At 44.7% G+C, this 22766-nt stretch overlaps 1 protein-coding gene across 1 annotated transcript in view; it reads right to left on the bottom strand.

The window, feature by feature from the left end:
- Positions 1–291: 291 nt before the first annotated feature.
- Positions 292–22766, bottom strand: part of KCNQ3 (potassium voltage-gated channel subfamily Q member 3) — a 193157-nt gene continuing 170682 nt past the window's right edge. The window contains exons 10-16 of the mRNA XM_063131151.1: positions 22213–22269; positions 13635–13822; positions 11449–11551; positions 8974–9105; positions 6787–6885; positions 3457–3541; positions 292–1813 (exon numbers count right to left, since the gene is read on the bottom strand). Coding sequence (XP_062987221.1) covers positions 1085–1813; positions 3457–3541; positions 6787–6885; positions 8974–9105; positions 11449–11551; positions 13635–13822; positions 22213–22269 — 1393 coding nt within the window. The 3' untranslated portion in view covers positions 292–1084. The remainder of the gene's footprint in view (positions 1814–3456; positions 3542–6786; positions 6886–8973; positions 9106–11448; positions 11552–13634; positions 13823–22212; positions 22270–22766) is intronic.

Below are 22766 nucleotides of genomic sequence, written 5' to 3' on the forward strand. Positions count from 1 at the left end.
CATTATGGCTTAGCATGTCATGTGAATCATAACTTACTATGCCATGTGAACCATTCCTAACCATGGTGGCTACAGAACCGCAGCTGAAAGACACTCACTAACTATTTACTGCCAGAGGATTAACAGCCTAACCTTGGCTTAGCGTGTCGTCTGAACAGGCCCAATGTGTTGCAGAAAAGTGCTTTAGCCCTCCTGGAATTTACATGTGCCTATGCTCTGCAGCTTTATACATATATGTAACACCAGTTATCAGAAGGGCGTTAGGAACATCAAAATAAATTCCAAAAAATAATAATAATGAAGGTTTGGATGAGCAGAATTAAGAGGCATGATTACAGTGGCACCAGCAAGATCGATAACCAAGGTTTAAATAGCCTGGGGAAGGGGTAATAGTCCATAATCATACATATATACTCAGCAAAGGGCATTGCTCTGAAAATAAGCGGCAGGATCCAGTAAGACACAAGTGCTAAAGTAGATTATGTTGTCCTAGCAGAAGGGGCTACTAGTGCATTGCCAATGGCGTTAGCAGGCACAATGAGATTCTCCAGAATACTTGACCTTCCAGCAAAACGCTAACGGTGCACTAGAGGCAGCGCTACACTAGCACAATAGAAATTCCATTAGCACTCGTGTTTTATTTGATACTGCCCAGTGTGTGTGTGTGATCTTGCTTTGCATACAAATATGTAGCATACGTGCCACTGTTAGGGGTTTTTGTTTTGTTTAGTGTCTGGCATTGACCTGACCCTTGGTATACCGAAGAACCTCCTGTCCGCTATTTTAATCACAGAAGAAATCACCTGTCCCATTTATAGTGTAAAGTCATGCAAAACCATGCTCAAAACTAAACTGCTTAGTTTTGGCTGCATGAACAAAACCGCATTAATCAACCGTATGAAATGGCGCAGAATGAGTATCACTAAGACCAGCATGCAGTGCAGCCATGGGTGTTGTTTGTTGTCGAGCGAGGAAGCTTTGGGTGTGTATAGTGAGATATACAAAGTTTATGTTTACATTATGAGAAGAAGCCAGCCAGTGACTCCACCTACCCTGCCCCGCCCATCCCACCCCATGGAGAATTTTAAACTGGCTTGCTAGACTGGGTCCATACAGAATCAGAAATCCCATCTCCTGTTGAAGACAGAGGCATAGAGCCACTTGGGGTGAAAGGGTCAGTATCGGTGTCTGTTTCACCCTCCGCTAAGTAGCGCTTTTCTTTCATCCAATTTGAACCCCCGTTTGGCCCAAACAGGAAATCGTCTTTGTCCTGGGAGATGCTGAATCCACTTGGTGAACGTTCAAGTTCCTCGTGGTTGACGGAGAGGAGGGATAACGGGGTGTCACTGTCTCTCGTCAAGCTGCGTTTCTGCCTTGAAGTGATTCTGTCTGAGTGGGGGCTCTGGAGATCCCCCCGGGGGGAGTGGTAGGAAATGTGGGGGTCCATGAATGCAAGGATAGGCAAAACGGTCGGCCTTTCTGCGTAGGAAGTTGAGAACGGCATGGCCTCCCACCTACCAGAGTTTTGCCCGCCCAACGGTAACGAAAGTGGACCCGTGCTGCGGTCCTGCGATGAGAATCCAAAAGGAGGAACTTTGTTCACCGGGACATGGTGGAAGGTTGGAGGCATTTCATGAATGGAAGGCTCCGAGTATTTGTAAATGATAGATTTCAGTTCAGAATATCTGTTATCCTCTGCTAGGGACATGGTTTCTTTTGAAGGGTACACCTCCGTGACTTGGACCTGCAACTGCTCCATATGCTGCATGTGCATATCGACTAAAAAATCCAGCTTTTTTCCCATGTCATGGACCTGAAAGAGAACAGCCATCAGACCAAAAAAACAATGAATGGACGGGTATCCAAAGTAGTAGCCAAGTTGGGAGCTGTCTTATGCCAAGTGACACCACGGCCCCATCTAGTTCAGTATTGTAGGCAGAGGCTTTCCTGAATTTCACACAGGGACTGAAGATGCTGAGACCTTCTGCATGCAATGCACAAGCTCCACACAAAGCTGTAGGCCTCCCCTAATTGAGTCCATGTTAGATTGCAAAGGGGGTGGTAGCTTTAGGTTCTATGTCTTCTCTTGGATGAGGGTCAAGCTAAGAGCTTGTCTAGCTGGTACATTAGCTGTGTCTCAGCTGCTTTCTCATGGTAAAGTCGCATCCTTGTGCAGGAAGCTCTACAAACATTTGCAATACAATATAACCATCTGTCAGGGATGCTTAAGGGTGGATTCCTGCATTGAGCAGGGAGTTGGACTCAATGGCCTTGTAGGCCCCTTCCAACTCTGCTATTCTATGATTCTATCCTGACAGACATTCCTGAGAAGGTCACAAGCAGGCCCTGGTGGAGATACCTATCCATGGTCATAGGATCACGCACTGGGAGGGACCTCAACAGTCATCTCATCCAATCAGTGGGTATTGCAGGGGTCCCCAACCTTTCTGGGTGAGTAGGCACATTTGGAGAGAGTGTTGTGGGCACCCTCACAAAATGGCTGCTATGGGGGGGTTGCCAATTCATAAAATGGCTACCAGGTGGGCACAGTCAGTCATAAAACACTCATTTCTCAGAAGGCAAACTGGTTAGACTAAAAGAAAAGTCAATTGCTCAAGAACCTAAGTACAAGGCACAGGTTGGTGAGTCTGAGCTCCAAAATTCAAAGGCACTCTTTTGAACATAACTAAAGATGTCACCATGCCAATCTTTCAGATATATATATATATATATATATATATATATATATATATATATATTTAAAAAAAACACATTGAAATAAAATAAATATTAGGAGGGGCAGGAAACCTGGTGGGCACCAAGAAAGCTGTCCATGGGCTTAGTGATGCCAAAAGGTGCCATGTTGGAGATCCAAGTGCTGCAGCATCCTTGATAGATGGCCATCCAACATCTGCTTAACCATCTCCATCTTCAGAGGCATACAAGCTCTGAAGATGGAGATTCTGGTCATGAGTGTGCACCCTCTAAACACAGTGAGTCCCGTAATGAGCTATTATGGCTAGCAGCCATTGCTAGGCCTGTCCCACCTACTCCCAGGAATACGTCAAATCTGTTTTAAAGCCATCAGTGTTACTGTTCTTCATAGTTTTGAGTTCTGGGCCAACTGTGCAAATGAAAAGCACCAAACTATTGAGGGCTGAAGACCAAGGCCACAGCTAGACCTAAGGTTTATCCTGGGACCATCCAGGGTTCGCCCCTGCCTGAGCACTGGATCCCCTGTGTGTCACCTAGATGAACAGGTTTGACCCCTGGACAATCCAGGGATAAACCTTAGGTCTAGCTATGGCCCAAGAGGCCAGATATAAACTGAATCTGAACTTTGAGGAAGTCTGGATTCTTGCCAGGACTTGTGGCCAACTATAGTACAAAAGTTATACAAAACCTCAGTTATAAAAGGAGAACAAAAATTAATGTGAAGAACTGAGAATTCCATACCTGTCTTTCAACTCTGACAAATTTGCCCATCATACTTTGGTCATCAGGATCTACTGTGGATGCTTTGGCTATGTATGGATCATTCCTAAAAGAGATGAATGACCCAGTTAGGGATATGCACAAGCTTATCTATTATTGTCCGTTCACAAATAATTCACCCAATTTGTTATAGATGCCCCTCTGCACAAATCAAATATGTAATACTTTTGAGGGGAAGAAGTTTCTGAATTCACATGATTGGTTTGGGTATGGGCATGATTGCATTTTTTTCCCGATTTAAAGACATAGAAGTTAATTATTGCACATCGTTTTACACTGAGTGCAATTGAGACAACTTGCTGTTGTGCATCCATCAGGTCTAACGAAAGCTTGTGGCGTTCCCTTATTAAAAATGCAGATCAGCTTAGCTTAGTAGTTCCTAAATTGTGTGGTGGGGTGTACCATGATAGAATTGTGAAAGTGCTGCCAGGAATCAATCAGTCACTTCAGATCAAGGGCTCCTATGAACCCAAACACCCATCCACAGTAGAGGTTGGTCCTGTCTACCTCTGGAGAGGGATGCACGGCCAGTGTCAAGGATGGATGGATGGGCACTTGACAAGGACCCACACCCAAGCAGGGGCCTACTGACAAGAGCTCCCTGGAGTTACTCCTCCTCTTCACCATTGTAGCCTGCTTCTGACCTCCTTCTTGCTCTGGCCCTGACGGCAGTGGTGGAGAAAAGGAGGAACAGGAGATGCCAGGGCCTATTTGCTCATTGTCTCTCTGCCTGTCAAGCAAACAAGCAATGATGAAAAAGAGGATGGAACGCGCAATAGCAGCTGGTGACAATACTAGTGCCCTGCCCTGTTTGCCCTGTCCTGGACGGGGTTGCACTCCCCTTGAAGGATCAAGTCCGTAGTTTGGGGGTGCTCTTGGATCCAGAACTGTCACTTGAGGCACAAGTGAACTCAGTGGCAAAGAGCACCTTTTATCAGCTTAGGTTGATATACCAGCTGTGCCCTTATTGGGACAGAGATAGCCTAGCTACAGTTATCCATGCTCTGATAACCTCTCGTTTGGATTACTGCAATGTGTTATATGTGGGGCTGCCTTTGAAAAAGGTCCGGAAACTTTAACTGGTAAAAAACAGGGCAGCGCGGTTACTAACAGGGGCTGGCCGACAAGACCACATTACGCCAGTCATTTCCAGCTTCATTGGCTGCCAGTCAAGGTCTGGGCCCGATTCAAAGTGCTGGTATTAACATTTAAAGCCCTAAACGGCTTGGGGCCAGGCTATCTGAAGGAACGCCTCCTCCCGTATGTACCTGCCCAGACCCTAAGGTCATCCTCAGGGGGTCCTTCTCCGTGAGCCCCTGCCAAAGGAAGTGAGGCAGGTGGCTACCAGGAGGAGGGCCTTCTCTGCTGTGGCACCCCGGCTGTGGAATGAGCTCCCTAAGGAAGTTCGCTTGGCACCTACATTATATGCTTTTAGACGCCAGGCGAAGACTTTTTTATTCTCCCAGCATTTTAACAGTTTATAAATAAATTTTAACTTGGTGTTTTAAATGTGTGATTTTGCATTGCTGCTGTTTTTATCTGGTTGAGCTTTTACATTGTATTTTATATTATGGTTTTATACTGTTGTTTTATACTTTGAATGTTTTTAATTTTTGTGAACTGCCCAGAGAGCTCCGGCTATTGGGCGGTATAGAAATGTAATAAATAAATAAATAAATAAATAGTGAGAGGGGAGACTCACCGAGGGAGGGGACTTATTCACGGTGTCTTGTCCAAGGGGCCTCCAAAAGGTGGAGCCGGCAGTGATTCAAAGCATAGGTGAATCATCTGTTTGACCATCATCACCAGCGCTCACCATGATTCCCTTACTTAAACCGCAGATGGGGTAGTTATTGTGCAGCCACCCAGTCTAGATGTTGCTCATCATAGTCCACCACTCAATCGCTGACAGGCTTGATGCTGGTCTAGTATCCAAGTCAAGGATAGAAGGAGGGGGGGGGGGGGACACCAAAACACTGGTACTGAAAAGACAGTAAAACTCTGGTGTTCGATGAAGTGAATGAATGGTTTTAATTGTTTTCTTTCAAAAATAATCCATCGACTAAAACAATAGTAAAAATCGTTCTTAACGTAATGCTACAGATAACGAAGGCGTCGACACTACAGGGCAACAGAGAAGACTTTAAGAGCATTTATTTGGCCTTTTTACTTGAAAAAAGATGGAAGTGATCTCCACATACAGCTCCTGAGGAAGGACCACTTCGGGTCCGAAACGTTAAGCTCCCAATACATGATTTTTAATATTATTTTAATCGTTGGATTATTTTTGAAAGTGATTATTTGAAGTGATTATTTATATTATTTATATTATTATTTGAAGTGATTATTTATATTCACTTCATCGAACACCAGAGTTTTACTCTCTTTTCAGTACTAGTATCCCCGGCAGCAGCTAGATCTAAGGTTTATCCCAGGATCATCCCGGGTTCGTCCCTGCCTGAGCGCTGGATGCCCTGTGTGGCACTTAGATGAACAGGTTTGACCCCAGGACAATCCTAGGATAAACCTTAGGTCTAGCTATGGCCCAAGTCAGACCAGGCATTTGAAGGCCAATGGGCCTCCTCCAGGTGGAGAGCTGGTAGATCGGCCTGGATGCTTCTTTGGACCTGCCTGGATTCTTAAATCTCTGGGCAGTATCCAAGTCAAAAATTAGTACTAAGATAAATTCTTTTGTGCCAGTGTAAGCAACCTCTAGTGCAGCGGTTCTCAACCTGTGGGTCGGGACCCCTTTGGGGGTCGAACGACCCTTTCACAGGGGTCGCCTAAAACCATCGGAAAACACATATTTCCGATGGTCTTAGGAAACTGTATTGACTGAACTATGTCATGTATCATCTTTTGTATTATTAAAGCTATTGTTATGTATTATTTTCATTAGCAAACCATCCCATGACAATGGATCGTGTAGAGAAGAACGAAAATAATTTTATGGTTGGGGGTCACCACAACATGAGGAACTGTATTAAAGGGTCGCGGCATTAGGAAGGTTGAGAACCACTGCTCTAGTGCAACATGAATGGAATCCCCTGGAAAATCCATCATGCCAGCTAATGTTATTGGTGTTGCACGAAAGGTCCCTTACACGGGCGCAGCAGAAATTTCATTGGCTCTAGTGTCAACTTGGATACTGCCCTCATTTCATGTTCAGCAGCAGCATTGCAGAGTCAGCATCCTGTGGCCTTTGCCACGTTGGCACTGGGGTGTGTGTGCAAGAGAATGATGGGAACGTGGAAGTCTGTTCCCAACTAGCGACACGCAGAATTGTTTCACCTTGGAGATTGTTGTGAAGGGTAAGAGAACGTTCCTCCCTTTTGGGATTTCTTATGCTTGGGAGTGGATGGAGGTCCAGGTGCAAAAACCATATCTATTCTGAAAGAAGACAATAACAGGACATACTGAGAAGGCTGTTATTCATTCATTTATAACCCATCCTCTTCAATCCCAAGCACTTATTTTTGTAAGTCATCCGAGGAATCAATCTTTGGTCAAAAGTTAGTATATAAACCTTCTAAAACACATCGGTCAATCAGTTAAACCTTCTAAAAAGTTTAGAATAAACCTTCTAAAACACATCAGTCAATCAGTTAAACCTTCTAAAAAGTTTAGAATAAACCTTCTAAAACACATCGGTCAATCAGTTAAACCTTCTAAAAAGTTTAGAATAAACCTTCTAAAACACATTGGTCAAACACATCGCTCAATCTGAAGGAACGCCTCCTCCCATATGTACCTACCCGGACCTTAAGATCATCTACAGGGGCCCTTCTCCGTGAGCCCCTGCCAAAGGAAGTGAGGCAGGTGGCTACTAGAAGGAGGGCTTTCTCCGCTGTGGCACCCCAGCTGTGGAACGAGCTCCCCAGAGAGGTCCGCCTGGCGCCTACACTGTACTCCTTTCGTCGCCAGCTGAAGGCCTTTTTATTCACTCAGTATTTTAACACTTAATTTTAACTTAAATTTAAATTTTACTGTTTTAACTCTGTATTTTAATCTTATATCAACTTTGCTGTGTGGTTTTATCCTGGTTGCGCTTTTTATACTGTATTTCGTAATTGTGTTTTTAACCTGTTGGGTGTTTTATTGTGGTTTTAATTTTTGTGAACCGCCCAGAGAGCTTCGGCTATTGGGCGGTATAAAAATGTAATAAATAAATAATCAGCTCCTATTTGACCTGAAGGAAGACTTCTTTGTCCTCCACCAGTATCTATACATTTGTTGGTTTATCTACAATAATGCAAGCTACTGTACCTGCTGAGGTACAGAGCTCTGCAGGAAGTGCCTGGTTCAAATCTCCTTTTTGCCTTGAACCCATTAGGTGGCTTTGGACAAGTGAGGGCAAGTCACAGGAAGTCAGATGTCATATTTTAAGTGAGCTAGGTTTGTGAGCTAGTGATGCTGCTTTCTGAGGAGTTTGCTCCTCCACCACCTTTGGAATGCCTGCCTGTGTTTATTTAGCCAGCTGTTTGTGACACCAGAATAATAATGCTCGGCTGCTTTGCAGGGTTGTTGTAAATACTGTTAGGAATATAGCAGTGGGCACTCCCACACTAAAGGCCTTCAAGATGCAGCTGGACAGCCATCTGTTAGGCATGCTTTAATGTGGATTCCTGCATTGAGCATGGGGTTTGGACTTGATGACCTTATAGGCCCCTTCCAACTCTACTATTCTATGAGTCTAGCATTATGTTAAGAATATCACCTTACACTGAATCAGACCATTGGTCCATGTAGCCCAGTGTTGATGATACTGACTGGCAGCGGCTCTCCAGGACTTCAGACAGGATTGAAACTGGGACCTTCTGCCTGCAAAGCACATGCTAGTCCACTGAAAAGTGGTCCTTCCACATGGTATGTCGATGTGCCACTCAATTGTGTTGGAAGTATAATCTAGCCTGAGATAAGCTCAAAATCTCGACTGTGTAAAGACGCTCTTCTTGTTGTACAGTCATCATGTTCATGTGCCTTCTGGCTATTTTTGTGAACCGCCCAGAGAGCTTCGGCTATTGGGCGGTATAGAAATGTAATAAATAAATAAATAAATAAATAAATCTGCTGGAGGTGCTAGAGCCCTCCTTGGTGTACGAGCTAGCAGTCCTAACAATCCTGAAGACCTTTTTATTTTCTCAGTATTTTAACACCTATTAACATAAATTTTAAACATTGCTGTTTTAATTCCATATTTTAACCTATATCAATTTCTGCTGTGTAGTTTTATCCTGATTGTGCTTTTTATATTGTATTTTGTATTTGTGTTTTTAGACAGTTAGTTGTTTTTATGCTCTTCATGATTTTAATTTTTGTGAACCACCCAGAAAGCTTCGGCTATTGGGCAGCATAAAAATGAAATAAACAAATAAACAAACTAACATGTTTCCTTCTCCATAACAAGAATCTCTGTGCTCATCTTTGCCAACCTAATACCTACACTTTTTGTGCATTGCTGTCCACAACACATCTTACCTGGTTTGAAGGTATTTGATTCTGGAAAGCATGTCAAGGTGTCCTGCTGAATATTGCTCTATCACATCCTTGACATCATAAGGCCTCAAAGTCTCCTTGAATCTTTTCTTATAAAGGCGAAACTGTAGTATTCTGTTACAAAAAGAGAACATTTGTTGGTGGGGCTTCTTATTTGCAATAACGGATCGCTCTTTGGCAGTATAAATTGCCAGCACAGGAGATCCAATCTGGATTGGGACTGTGGTGGGGAGAGAGTTAGCACCCCCTACCCCCCACGCCTGGGTCTTGATCTGAATCAGGCCCCTGTGCTTACTACAGAGTAAAAAGAAGAAGACATAGCTACTCTCTATGTAAGGATGGACAAAACGGTCAGTTTCACTTTCTCTCACATTCAATTTTTTTAATATCAAGTTCTTTCTGCCCCAAATTTGTGAATTTTGGTAAATTTTAATCAGAAACAAACTGAAACAAAATTCTCACCCATCTGTACCAAGCAAATTCAATAGGTACAGCTATTCTCACCATGGATAGTGAGAATGGACCATGTTGTACCTGTCTGCCATTAGAGATGTCACAAGTGCCCGACTGAGTTCGGGAGTCCAATGGACTCCCCCATGTCCACCCCCCAGACCCAGTTATGTGCACGTGGCACAAACATGAACCTGTACTTAAACACTTGGGACACCCCTTAGAGCTCTCGGCAGCCATCTGCTCTCACTGCCAAAATTGTCATTGGGTGGGGGACGTGTGCAATTTCGGCAGTGAGGGTGGATGGCTGCTGAGTGCTCATTGGGCCAAGCCAAGCCTCAAAAGAAGCTTGCGTGGCCTGACAAGAGGCGGCGGATGGTGGTGGCGATGGTGAAAGCATCCGATGAGGCGGGTATGGATGAGCTCGTCCACCCCTATCTGCCATATGAGCTGTTAAAGATGAGGAGCCTATCAGAAAAAAAGAGGTGGTAACCTAATTCAGTACCACAAACATGGCTGAATACCCATGACTCAACCCCAAACGTTTAAGGACTAAGCACTCAAAGCCCTGGGCCTGGATGCAAATGCATCTGGTTCAGTTTCGCTCACAGCTGACGTTTTTAAATCTCTCCATCTCAAATATGAAGAATTTTTGAATTTTGGTACATTCTCATTTCAAAGAAGAATTAAAACTAAATTCTCACACATCCTTCTTTAAAAGTATCATGTGATTTGGGCCTCACATAGAATTGGGTGTCCTGTCTATCTCAAACGCAAATATATTTAGAACAGGGCTGTGGAACCTTTGGCCCTCCAGATGTTGAAGAACGACTACTCCCATCATCACTCACCATTGACCAGGCTGGCTAGGGCTGATGGGAATTGCAGTCCGACAACATCTGCAAGGCCAGCCTTGATTTACACCACAGAACACAGGCAGCTGTTTCATGCTGAGTCAGACTCTTGGACCTTTTAACTCAGTCCTTCTAACTCATGGTGGCTATCCAGGGTTTCTGACAAGGTTCCTCCTCCCCAGCCCTGTTCGGAAAGACTGGGCTACGAACCTGGGATTTTCTGCAGGCAAAGAGCATGCTCTGCCTCTGAGGTATGGTTTGGACTAGGCTTTGGAAAACTCACCAGAGATGCACCCTGCCAGCTTGCTGAGCTCTGCTCGTGCAGTCCTGCTTCAAGCTGCCAGGCCGTTGGAGCTTTTGCTGAGAGCTCAGGAGGCTGTGCAAGATTCCTGAGCCCTTGGCAAAGCACACTTTCCGGAGGCCCCTGTGTGCACCAGTTGCTGAGGAACATGGGTGGGAGGGTGCTGTTGCACCATGTCGTGCATGTTCATCCCTGGCAGATGGCTGGTTGGCCACTGTGTGAACAGAGTGCTGGACTAGATGGACCCTTGGTCTGATCCAGCAGGGCTCTTCTTAGGTTCTTACGTTCTTATGTTAAGGGGGCCTTCAAGGCCCTGATTGGCACAGGAGGTTGACGGAGAAACATGTGATTTCCCCAAATCTGGGGAAACCACATATTTCCCCCCTCCACTCTAATGGCGGCCCCCTCGGGGGCAGGAGAGAGAAACAGGCAATTTCCCCAAGGCTGCGGAAATTGCATATTTTCTCTCGCTGTTTATTGGCAGCCACCATTAACACGACAGGGGAAAAGGGACAAAAGGCTCATGTCAGGGCAGACCCACACCAAACCGCTCTCAAAGGCTGAACAGCGGTTGGCCGTGGGCTTGTCCTAGTGCCAGGCAGGTACGTTGCGGCCCGTGAGGGCCAGATCCAGGGCATCTGCTGCCCTCGTGGGCCCAAATGGATTTTTGATCCAATGCTACTTTGGACAGCATGGACGATTTCTATCTATGCTGTTTTATTCATGAAAGCTCACTTGAAGCTGCAGTCATCACAAATGCCACACCAAACTTCTGTCAATGGGGCCTAATTGCCTTAAATCTTAAGCTAATTGAAAAACAAAGGGAAAGAAGGCAACACCCCCAAACTTTACCTGACAGCTCGGATGACCACCTTCAGCGTGGGGATCATGTCTTCAATTAGAAGTTCATTGCTGTACCCTCTGTCTTCTGCCAGAGGATCCCCAGTTCCAGCATCTAAATGGTGGGCCAAGCATTCCCATGAAGAAAGATCAGAGACAAAAGAGATCAGAACAATGGGAAGTTCCTCAAACCATATCTGTGAAGTCTCCCTCCTATCATTAACACCCATCAAAACTAGCAATGGGCAAACTTACCCCGAGCTACTGCAAAAGCTCATTGACATGGAATAAGAGTTTGTTTTGTGGGAGAACTCTGGTCCATGCCTACATGAGTGAACTCGTGCATCTTGGCAACTGAGGTTTGGAATCACATAGTGCCAGAACTGCAGTAGTGGCAGTGATAATGAGGGAAGTGGCTAAGGAGATGGTAGGATGGCTAAGAATTTAGGTGGGGAAACACAATTAAAAACACAACCGTAACAAAATAAAAACAACACCGAACTGATTTTGATTTTGACAGCTTAGATAAGAGCACTACCAACTAACATTTATTCCAGATGAATTAACCTGTGGTTGAAAGAAGCAGCAAGATCAGGTGATAAGAGTCCACCTGGGCCTCTACCACTCCAGAATGCAGGTGAGGTATTATTCTGAATTTGAACATTAATTGTCTGTCCTGCGTCTCTTTCTTCGAGGGAGATATTAAATTGCATTGTGTTTTTCACATTTCCTGGAAATGGAGGGGGATTAGACTCTTGTGGCGTTACCCACATTTCTATTCTGTTAGGTATGTCTGGAGTTGTATGTCTAGAGAGTGCGGAATGTTGGCCTGAGTGGGTGTGGCTGATGATGCTGTGGAAAGGGGGGAGGAGTCTATATATGGGGGAGCTGAGTGGTTTGAGGGGTTCGGTTGGTGATTGGGTTTGGAGGGTAGATGTGGTTAGCCATGTGGTTTCTTGTCAGGAGTTGTGTGAGTGAAAATAAGATCATAGGGACTAAGGATTGTTATTATTAGATTTGTTACTACCAGTATTATTAATAGGCAGGATTGGAATATAATTTGAAGGAACTAAGAACTGTAAACAACAATAAACATTTTCTTTAGTTTGCTACCATAAAACCACGTGTCAGTTTGGCTGTGTCTCTTCCTCTATTGGTTCTTAAATAAAAACATCACATTAAACCTTCAGCCTGCTATATTCACAGAAAAGCCTTTTCCAAATCTCCTTACCTTTTCCCTCTGCTATAAGGGAAAGGTAATACTTTTCTTTTTACCCCTTCCTCAGGTATTTAAGTGGTGGTGCTTAGTCTGAGTGAGGTGTGCGCATCAAAGCCTTGTGCGCGAGGTGGTGGCGTTGCAGAGGTTCTGTGGTCATCTAGTCCCTACTCAATGAAGGAAATCCAGAGTACAGCATCCCCAACAGATGGGTTGTTCAGTCTCTACTTGAAGAAATCCAGCAAGGGAGAATTTACTACTACCCAAGGTAATTGGTTCTATTACCAAACTGCTCTTACTGTCAAGGAGTTTCTCCCAAGAGTCAACCAAAAACTTCCTTCCTGTAAAGTTGAGCCCAAGAGGTCTTGTTCTGCCCTCTGGGGACATAGAGAACATGGCTTTGCCCACCCTGAGTTATGGTTTGTCCATGAAGTATAGCATGATTTCCTAAATGTACACTTTCCCTTTCATTGCAATGTCTCAATATTCAAAGGAGATATTGCATTGTGGGCCACTGGTTGTATTACATTGTTCCTGCCCCCCCCCTTTAAAATGGGAATGAATGTCAAGTTCACATTTGAATGTGAAATGTGGAATTGGGTTGTGAATGTGAATATCAAATTTTATTGCAGAATGTTCAACACAGTGATCACATTACAAGCAAACACGTGGAATGTCGAACTGGCCAACAGTGAAGCCAAAGCCATCACATGGCTCAGCCAACAAGAAGTAAGAGATGGTTGTTTTGAACACAAGTCAAAACAAAACAAAACAAATACAACTCACAATTTGAAAATTAGCATTTTTGAATCAAAACATCAGAGCTTTGCCAAATTTTTAAAAGTAATAATGCAACATTTCAATTTCAACTGTAATCAAAATGTCAAAAGGAGTCTCAGAGAAGAAAAGACAAAACGGAAGGCGGTTCGTGAAATAGTCTGGGCAAGTTCAAAAATGAAATAAAATCCATATAAACATTTACCTTCTGAGCTCTGCCAGAATGCATAAGCTTTCATTCGGAATGCAGTGCGAAAACGCTCTCTGTTATTCAAGACAACACTCTTAGGTTCTTTAGAAGGACTTTCTTCAATTGCATCTACATTCAGAGGGGTAAATAGCTTTCCTTTAGTATTGGTACCACGAACCCGATCCAAGAGACCCAGCTTTTGGCTAAAAAAATAAGGAAAAGGGATCATTTTTCCCCTTCATTTCAATGTGGATCTGTATTTCAACGTGTTCCCAATGCATTATATACCAAGCAAATAAATACATGAAAGATGCCACTGAAAACAAAATAACAGCTGATGGTTTTTATGCACACAACATCCCACCGAGCAAGATTTTGGCAGGCCTCCAAATCAGATAACCATCATTACTTCTTCTTCTCCATCACCACCCCTAACCCTACTGAGGAATTTCAATATGCAATTTAGTTGATTAATCCCACAAATTTGTCAGCTGAACTGGTATCCTCAGTATTTGCTTATGTTCAGTGTTGATGCCTGTAAACAATTATGCTTGATTTGCTAGAGTAAAGCAACCAAGAGGGTTACCCCACTGCTGTTAATTAATCCACTGACTGCAGTTTGGATTCTGCCATTCGTAACGAGACGCCGGTGGTGTCAAATGGATTCAGTCACTCAGCACCCTCTTGTGGCAGCGAGATGTTAACTTGTTGCAGAATCCCCCAAATGCTTGCGGGAGATTCAGAAGCAGTGCATGCTGCAAAAGAATCCCAGATTGCCACTGGAACCGTACGAACACTGGGGATGCAGTTGAATCTGGGCCCAACTGTATTTGACACTGACATGCATAGTTCTGGATGGCAAGGAGCTGGTGTCAAAAGGAAATCAAAGCATATGCCCTGAGGTGCATGCCTTTCTCAGTTCAAGCCCAGGGTCCCTGACAGGCAGCACATCCTTTGCCACATAGACAAAGGAAGTCTACGTGATGCCTTGCCAATCCTTTGTCACATAGACAAAAGGATTTGCAACGTGTGGATCTCCAGATGTTTTGGTCTCCAACTCTCAGAATTGCTAGCCAATGGGTATGTTGCCTAGAGCTGATAGGAGCTCTAGGACAAAACATGCAGAGGGCCACAACCACTGGCCTAAGACCTAGGACTATACACCCAACCCCTGAAGGCTCTTTCGAGCACAGAAGGGGACAACCCTGCACATGAAGTCCTATGGTTGGTAGGCAGGATGAATCCTATAGTTTGGCTGGGCTTAGTATAAGTACTAGGTACCTGGCCTTGTTCTCTTAAGTGATCAACAGAGCAGTATATTTTGCCTGCTGCAGAAGGCATCTAAGAGATACTAACTGCCCACTTCAGTCCCAACCATGGACAATAGAGACCCTGGGTGGAGAAACTGGCATCTCGCATCACTAGCCATGCCACGTCATCTGCTGCTGGGTCTAGGAGGTTCCAGTAAATCCTCGCCACATCAAGTCCCTGCACATAGACACCAATGCTCTCAGGTGTGTCATGCTCCACGTTCATAGCACTGTGCACTGGAGGCCTCTGTAAATTTGTAAACGGGCTTAATATGGCCCAAGGGACATCCCAAGGTACCACTCGCCATTGCCACGCACCTGCAGTGAGATCTAACCACCTTCCAAACTGGATTCTGGGAAGTAATGCAGAAGGGTTACTGAAACTGGTTCAGTTCAGTCCTTCACCAAACCTGTTCCAGAGAAGAACCCAGTGGTTCTGCACACACCTGTAATGCACAAACTATGATTCAGCATGAGCTTCCTTTTTAGAGTAGGCATGTTTAGGACAGAGTGCTCCTGCAACTACTTTGCTGTGAAGGCATTGGATTTGGGCTGTTAATCCAGATGTCAAACTAATAACTTTGACCCCTGAGAATTAAACAACTGTTGCTCTGTCTTGTGGTAGGATCTCACAATTATGACCATCCAGCAATGCAAGTGAGCATCAGACATGATGTGGATTCACATGCTGACCTTTTGCATCGCGCAGGGACTTTTGAGTCACTGTGTGATGGGATTTTGGTTGGTGTGGAGATTTCCAAAGTGGTCCATCACACAGTGGGTTGTAAGCCCACCACGTTTTCAGCAATCATGGTGTGTGTGTTTTACATCTAATCAAGCCAAAAGCATGGTGACACGGGAATCAATCGTGGGTTTAGTTTTACACGTGGTTGGACAACCCGGTTCAAAATGGACCGTGTGGTAACTGGAAAAGTTAATCTGCAAAATATCCCAAGCCCGAAAGATGGAAAACATAACGATATCAGGTATTAAAAACAGAATTACCCCAGCATGTCAGAAAGCCAATGGAAGAAAATCAGCAATATGTGAACGGTGTAGAGCAAGTGCATGTAAAAGACACACATCCCTACATAATTCAAATAGAGGGTTCAAACACTGCAATGGTTTGCCAGTTCCTGTGAAGCTTCAGATGCTCGATACACCAAATCCTAAATGGGAGTAAGATCAGATCTAGGCACACAGTGAACTGCATTAAGCATGGCCTGCATTAACCATTTCAGATATTTCAATAAAATAATAATTATTATTATTTGCTTGCCTTCGGAGCGTACAAGCACTCCACATACAGTATTTCCAATAACCTGCACAGCAATCCCATAAGACTGGGCAATATTATCATCTCTATATATTGCAAGTGGGAAGGTGAGGCCAAGGGGATAATGGTTGTTGACCTTTAGTGAGGTCATGGCTAAGATGCGAGTGCTGAACTGAGGACTTCCCAGCCCACACATTTACAGCGGAATGCGGCATTCAGACAAACACGGGTGCGCCACTGAGAAGCAGTGGGCTGCGTCAAGTTCTTTTCCTCTATAACATGCTCTGAAACTTACTCCGGTTCTAACATCATCACACTCTGTATGCTCCTCTGCCTCCACCAGCCAATCATGCATAGCAAGGCTGGGGAAATGCAAGGCGCAATGTTATCAGGTACAGTTAACTTTTACTGCATGTTATGACGGAAGCAGGAGATTGTAAGGCAGGGGTACCATTTTCAGTGGCAGCCCATGCACATCGCAGTGTCTGCACTGCCCTTAGCCGCTACCCTAGATCATCTCTTCCGAAGTCGTCAGATCAGATCCAGGCGTGATAACAAACAATGGTTTGTCATCCTCTGTTCCCTCTCTTCCTCCTTTGTGCACACGCAAGGTGGAAACTGAAAGCTTCCGCTTCCACTTTGGAACTAACCACAGTTCCCTGTTCTGTCTGAACTTGGGGGATTGTGCTTTATTCTAACTGTGCTTAGTTAACCAAGGCTATCAAACCACCATTTGATTGTGGTTTGTTTTAACCAACCAAAGTTAGAACAAACCACAGTTTCCTGGTTTGGGATGTAACAGGGCACGGTGCTTCATTCAAAATGAAAGTGGAAAGATTCCATCTATCCTTTCGGTGCACAAACCAGAACAAGGACATGAAGCATGTGAGCTCAAGGCTTGTGCCAGCTTTCTTCCATAACGACAATCCATAGTTTGAAACCTGGCCTTTAAGTAAGGCAGTCCGTTATAACAAAGGCTACATGGCCTTCAATGAGAATTTCTCCAGACAGTATTTGAATATTATTGAATATCTGAGAGTTAATGGGTCGGGTACTGGAGGTCTACCTCTTGCCTCCCCAATGTAGGCCCAACGGAACTTGAATAAGCTTTTGGAGCCACTCATGCAGAGCAGAACGCACATCCCTTCCCAGCATGCAAACCAGACATTGCCCGATCCATTGTCTGATTCTGAAGTTCATAACCAAAAAAAACCAGTTGGGTAAGAAAAATAAAAAATAAATAAATGGAAGCATTAAGCCAAGTGGCCAAGCAAAGCATGCCTCTTCACACTGTTTCTCAGACCACCTTTTTTGAAGAGCAGGAAGGAAGGCACAATCAAAATTGACAAGACCAGCTACATAGTCTTAGATGTATTTTGCAGCGTTAAGACTGGAAACACAAGACAACCATGCTTGTTCTGATTTTTACTACATTAGCAAGATGTAGGTTTCCCAACATGGCTAACAGCAGCTGCATACATTCATTTGGCTTATCAAGTGTGTGTGTGTGTGTGTGTGTGTGTAAGACAGAATGATACAATGGTCTGGGGGCCCTGGATGACCTCTAAATCGTTCATACGCAAAGTAACACAACTCAACGTGGATTTGCCTATTCCACCGGAACTGCTTTGCTGGAATGGATGAAAGAGATGCCAATGGGAAATTGAGAGGTAGGGGATGTTAATGCGCTGCGTTTGGGCAATCTGGAATTGTTACTTGGGAGAGAAACCCTCAAAAGCCCCTTCCCCATAGAATCGACAAGAGACTACCAGAGTCAGCAAGCCATGAGCTTGTAGAATCTCCATCGAATCTACCATCCACCAGCAGAGCTCTCTCAGGATGCAGGGAGGAATGTCTCCTGTGGAAAATCCCTCTTCTCCTTCCTTGTTGGATCACAACAAACCCAGGGGAGGGGGGAGCTATGAAAGGAAAAGTGGGTTGGAAGGAAAGGAAAGTGGTAGAGGCAACAGGGGTTGGTCCAGAGAGAAGGAGGCAGCAGAGAGAGATGAGTAAGCCAGGGGAAAGTGGGATGGAGGAAGTAGTAGCCAAGGGAAAGTGGGATGGAGGAAGAAGTAGTAGCCAAGGGAAAGGAAGATGAGGCATTGTCAGCTGGGGACAGGGATCTCCAGCAGAGGTCTTTCCCAGCCCTGGTTCCTGATGTCTTTTTAACTGGAGGTGACAGAGATTGAACCTGAGACCTTGTCATGGAAGAACTGGGAAAGACACCAGTCAGGAAACTAGACAAGAACTTTCTTGTCCCTCCCCAACAACATCAGAACAGACCATAGGAAGTCCCTTACTCAATCCAGACACAAGTCCAGTGCCACCTAGTGCCTAAACTGTATAATGACACACTCCATGCAGACTTTTGCATCAGAGCAGCACAAGCCAATCCCAGGCCTTGAACTTCCTTAAGTTGACTTGTCTGAGGATCGAATCCATAATAAATAATAAAAGATTTAAAGATTGTGGATTTAAATCTTAAGGTGCACACTTCGTACAAGCTAAAGAACTCTAATGAGGTGGACTTCAGTAACAAGACATCCAATCACTCCATATTATTTTCCCAATAGAATATAAAAGCTGCCTTGTACTTATCAGATCATAGATCTATCTAGACCAGTAGTACTGTCTACTCTGGCTAATAATGGCTCTCTAAGGTCTCAAGCAGAGGGTAATTTGCAGTCCTGCTGCCCAATATCTTTTTTAACTGGAGACCACAGGGGTTGAACCTGTCAGAATCAGGCGCATTCTCCTTGGTGTGTATCCCAAATTGGACTCGGAGCCTGGAGAAGGAGGAGGAGGAGGAGGAGGAGAAGAAGAAGAGCTAAGACAGGAAGTAGATGAAGAAACTCCAAGATTCTTCTGGAACCAAGAGGAACCTTCCCAGGAGTTTATCAAACAGGAGGCCCAGGCTCAGAGATATTTTTCCTTTCCTCCCCTTCCCTGGGAACTCAGTCTTTGTCAGAGTGGAAGGGAGCATGGAATTGAAAGAACCCAGATTCTGCTGCAGGATTAAATGGGCAGAGTTGAGAGGAGGTGGGAGGCAGTCTGCTAGGCTAGCTACTCACCAGAGGTTACAACTTGAAGACCCTCCCTGAAGGAGGGGTTCAGTAAAAGCCTCTTGGGCATAGCAAGAAACTGTCCATTTAGTTGATAGGAACATACCTTGCTTTGTTAGGCTAGTTAAGCTTAGAGGGTAACTCCTAACATTCACACTTCCTTCAGGTGTAAAGAGATGTCTATTTAATGAATAAAGCTTTGACAAGATTTCCCATGCTCCATCCCCAGACCAGATACTTTTCCCAGACCAGACCACCTAATTAGGTTAAGCTGGGCTTCCCTAACCTGGCATTCTGGCTGGGGATAATGGGGTTTGTAGTCCAACACTTCTGGAGGGTCCCAAGTCAGGGAAGCCTGGGTTAAGCATGACGGTCACTGAACAGCAGCTTCTGCAGGATGGTCCATCAACCTACCCTGCCCATTATGCCTTAAAGATAGTTGTTGTTCCTCAACCATACAATAGAAGATCTCTTTGCTTTTTACAGGTGTCTGCAGCTCACCGAATTGATCACAGGCCACCAGCCATGGACTGTGGCCTACTGGCTGATGGCAACAACAACAACCACATCACCTATTTCTGCAGTCCCGGGAAGGCAAAATAAAAAATAAAAATGTGAGGTTCATTGACATCCTTATGGTCTGCCATTAGGGCTGAGCTGAGCCCCCAGGCCTACCTTTACAGCCTCCTTCCTAGGGTGCAAAGCTAACTATTTTTTTCATTGAGGCCTGGGTGGGCTTCACAACAGGACCGTTTGCATATATTTCAGAGGGAAGAGGAAGGGAGCACAGCCTGGTAGCTCCAATTTTGGTGGGGCTGTGAATCCATTTTGGGTTTTAGTCAAAACCCAGCCAGAACTCTACAGGAGCTACCCACGGTACTGAACCCTATCCTCAACTACATTCATTACATCCAGCTCCTTTGATTCTGATACCCAGAATGGATCCACAGCCCCACCAAAAGCGGGTAGCGACCAGCCTCCACCACTCTCTTCTCTCTTCCAACCCACACCTGTACCTGCAAATCAGGCAATTCTCCATCTCCTCCATTGAGCTCTATATGACAAGTTGTAGGCAGGCAGCAGGCTGGAAGAGAAGGCGAATCTGGCGGTTTCCTGTCTCCTAGCCGGTGCTGTGCAGTCACTTGCAGCCAGAGGAGGAGTGGTAAATTTTGAAGTGTAGCCACTCATCATGAAATTCCCCATAGCCATGTCCCCAAAGATAGTCCAAAAATGCAGGGAGCTGTGTTGTACGCGCATATGCATGTACACACACCGAACAGCAGCTGTGCGTAGCCTAATCCCAATATATTAGGATGAGCTGACAGTCATAGAATTATGAATTGGCAAAGGGCAGTGTAGTGATTGGATGTCGGACTCTGGCTTGAGAAACCTGAGACTGGAAGAGAAAGGGGAAGAAATTGACACAACATGTCCCCGAACTGGCTCCAGGTTTTTCAGGAGTTCCCCCTCCACTCCACCCATCCACCAGCCCAGCTAGTACAAGACAGAAACGTTTTATCTCAAAGTCAACAAACCAGTTCTAGCAGCTTTTCCTCTCTCCACCAGGAGCAGGTGGAGAGGAAATGGATGGATCTTAATTGGCCGTTCAAGTCGTCCCCCACCCAAAGTTTTGCATTGCAGCCGGGATAGCTCAGCTCACAGGAATATATCCACTTCCCCAGCTACTGAGAGGATCGTAGTTAAGGTCAGAAGGAAGAGCAAAGACTGAGGGGGTGGTAGATGACGTCATCATCACTGCTGATTAGAAAGTCCTGGCTCGAAAGTCCAGGCTGGTGGCTCTGGTGTCATGGGGCAGCATTCGCTCTGGGTTTCAGTCAGAACCAGTCAGAATTTTAAGGTTCTATCCAAGGTACTGTACAGAAATACTCATGAAGAGTTAATAACCCCCTTATTATCGCCTTATCCAGGGTGTTCAACTGATTATTATGTGAACTTCCTTCTTGAGGATTGCAACAGGATGGTTACAGCAAAAACTGCGAAATATTTAGCAACTGCTATTAAAACGAGGGCTGCAATTGCACCCAGAGTTTTAAATTACATAACTTTAGCCTTAACTGTATTTAATGTTTTATTTGCTTGGAGACACTGAGTTTTATATGTAAAGGACTTGGTTTTTTTTCTTGAACTCTGGACATTTATTGTCTGTTTTATGCCTTATGTTCAGTTAATTGTTCTAAATTGCAATGGCTTGGTGCAAATAAAAAATTGATTGAAGGTACTGAACCTATTTTGGGGGTAGGGATTTACACATTAGAGAGATCCTTTAGAGTTTTGTCTGGTTCTGACTGAAACCCTGAGTGGATTCACCACCCCACTGACATCGGAGCCACCAGCCTCCACTGCATTATACCCCTGCCTGCAGCATGGCATGGGGGAACCTTTGCTCATGAGTGACCACAGCACAGCACAGGAGGAGGGAATTTCCATCTGTTTCCCTTTCTCTTCCCACACTGCAGGCTGCAACTCACTCCTCCCAGGGCTACAAGGATTGCAAGCAGCCACAGCAAAAGGCATTTGAACGATGGAGTTGGGCTTTGCAGGGAGATGGCTATTCTGCACCCACTTCTTCCCTCCCCCTCTCCCCCATTTTGCTCTGAAGGATGGCTCTGCACTACTAGTCCACCATAGGTGACGCATGGGCCCACATTCAGCGTGGTCGCACGTTGACTTTATGACGTACACCTTAATTTTCTGCTGGTTTTGTGCTAGATAATTTCCTCCTCCTCCTCCTCCTCCTCCTCCTCCGCCTCCTCCTCCTCCTCCTCCTCCTCCTCCTTTTCTTCCTTAGTTTTGGGTTCAATAAAACTACTGTAGTAAAAATTATCAACTTTAAAAAAAGAAAAAGAAAAAGGGAGATAGATATTGCAGGCAAGGACAGCATGCAGTACAGAAAAAAGAGTCAGGTGTTACTCAGCTGCATGTACCTAAGTTTTCTGGTGACGCTTGATCCAAAGAATGCATCCCTACTAAACATGACATTACTGTAAAGTGAAAAAAGATGTCAAAACATGAGTGGTTAATGTTCACTTATGAGCATCTATGTGGAATTAATAAAAAAAAATATGGAAACAGGATAATTGGAGACACATCATTCTCCTGACCTAGTTTCTTTTCTCTGGAAGGAATGCTAAAAATACTAACATTTTTACACTTACGTTGCTGTTTGCCAAATTATTATTATTATCGCTCCCTGCAATCCACACCTTGTTAAACACAAGTACAGGTCTACGTAGAATACATACATGAAATATCCGGAAGCAATGTCATTTGAGAAAAGCAGGGGTGTAGCATCATCCCCCCCAAAAAACAAACAAACCCTGAAACCCACGTTGGTTTCTTGTGGCATGTGCTTCTGTGCACAGCTAGCTTCTGCATCTACTTCAGCCAATGGGCCCGTTCAGAAGTCACATTAAACCATGGCTTTAAACATGGTAGTTAAGCCAGAAAGCTGGGCTGTGTTCAGAAGACACCTTAAACC

Source organism: Elgaria multicarinata, chromosome 7 (genome assembly GCF_023053635.1).
Source record: "Elgaria multicarinata webbii isolate HBS135686 ecotype San Diego chromosome 7, rElgMul1.1.pri, whole genome shotgun sequence".
NCBI classification, from domain to species: Eukaryota; Metazoa; Chordata; class Lepidosauria; order Squamata; family Anguidae; genus Elgaria; species Elgaria multicarinata.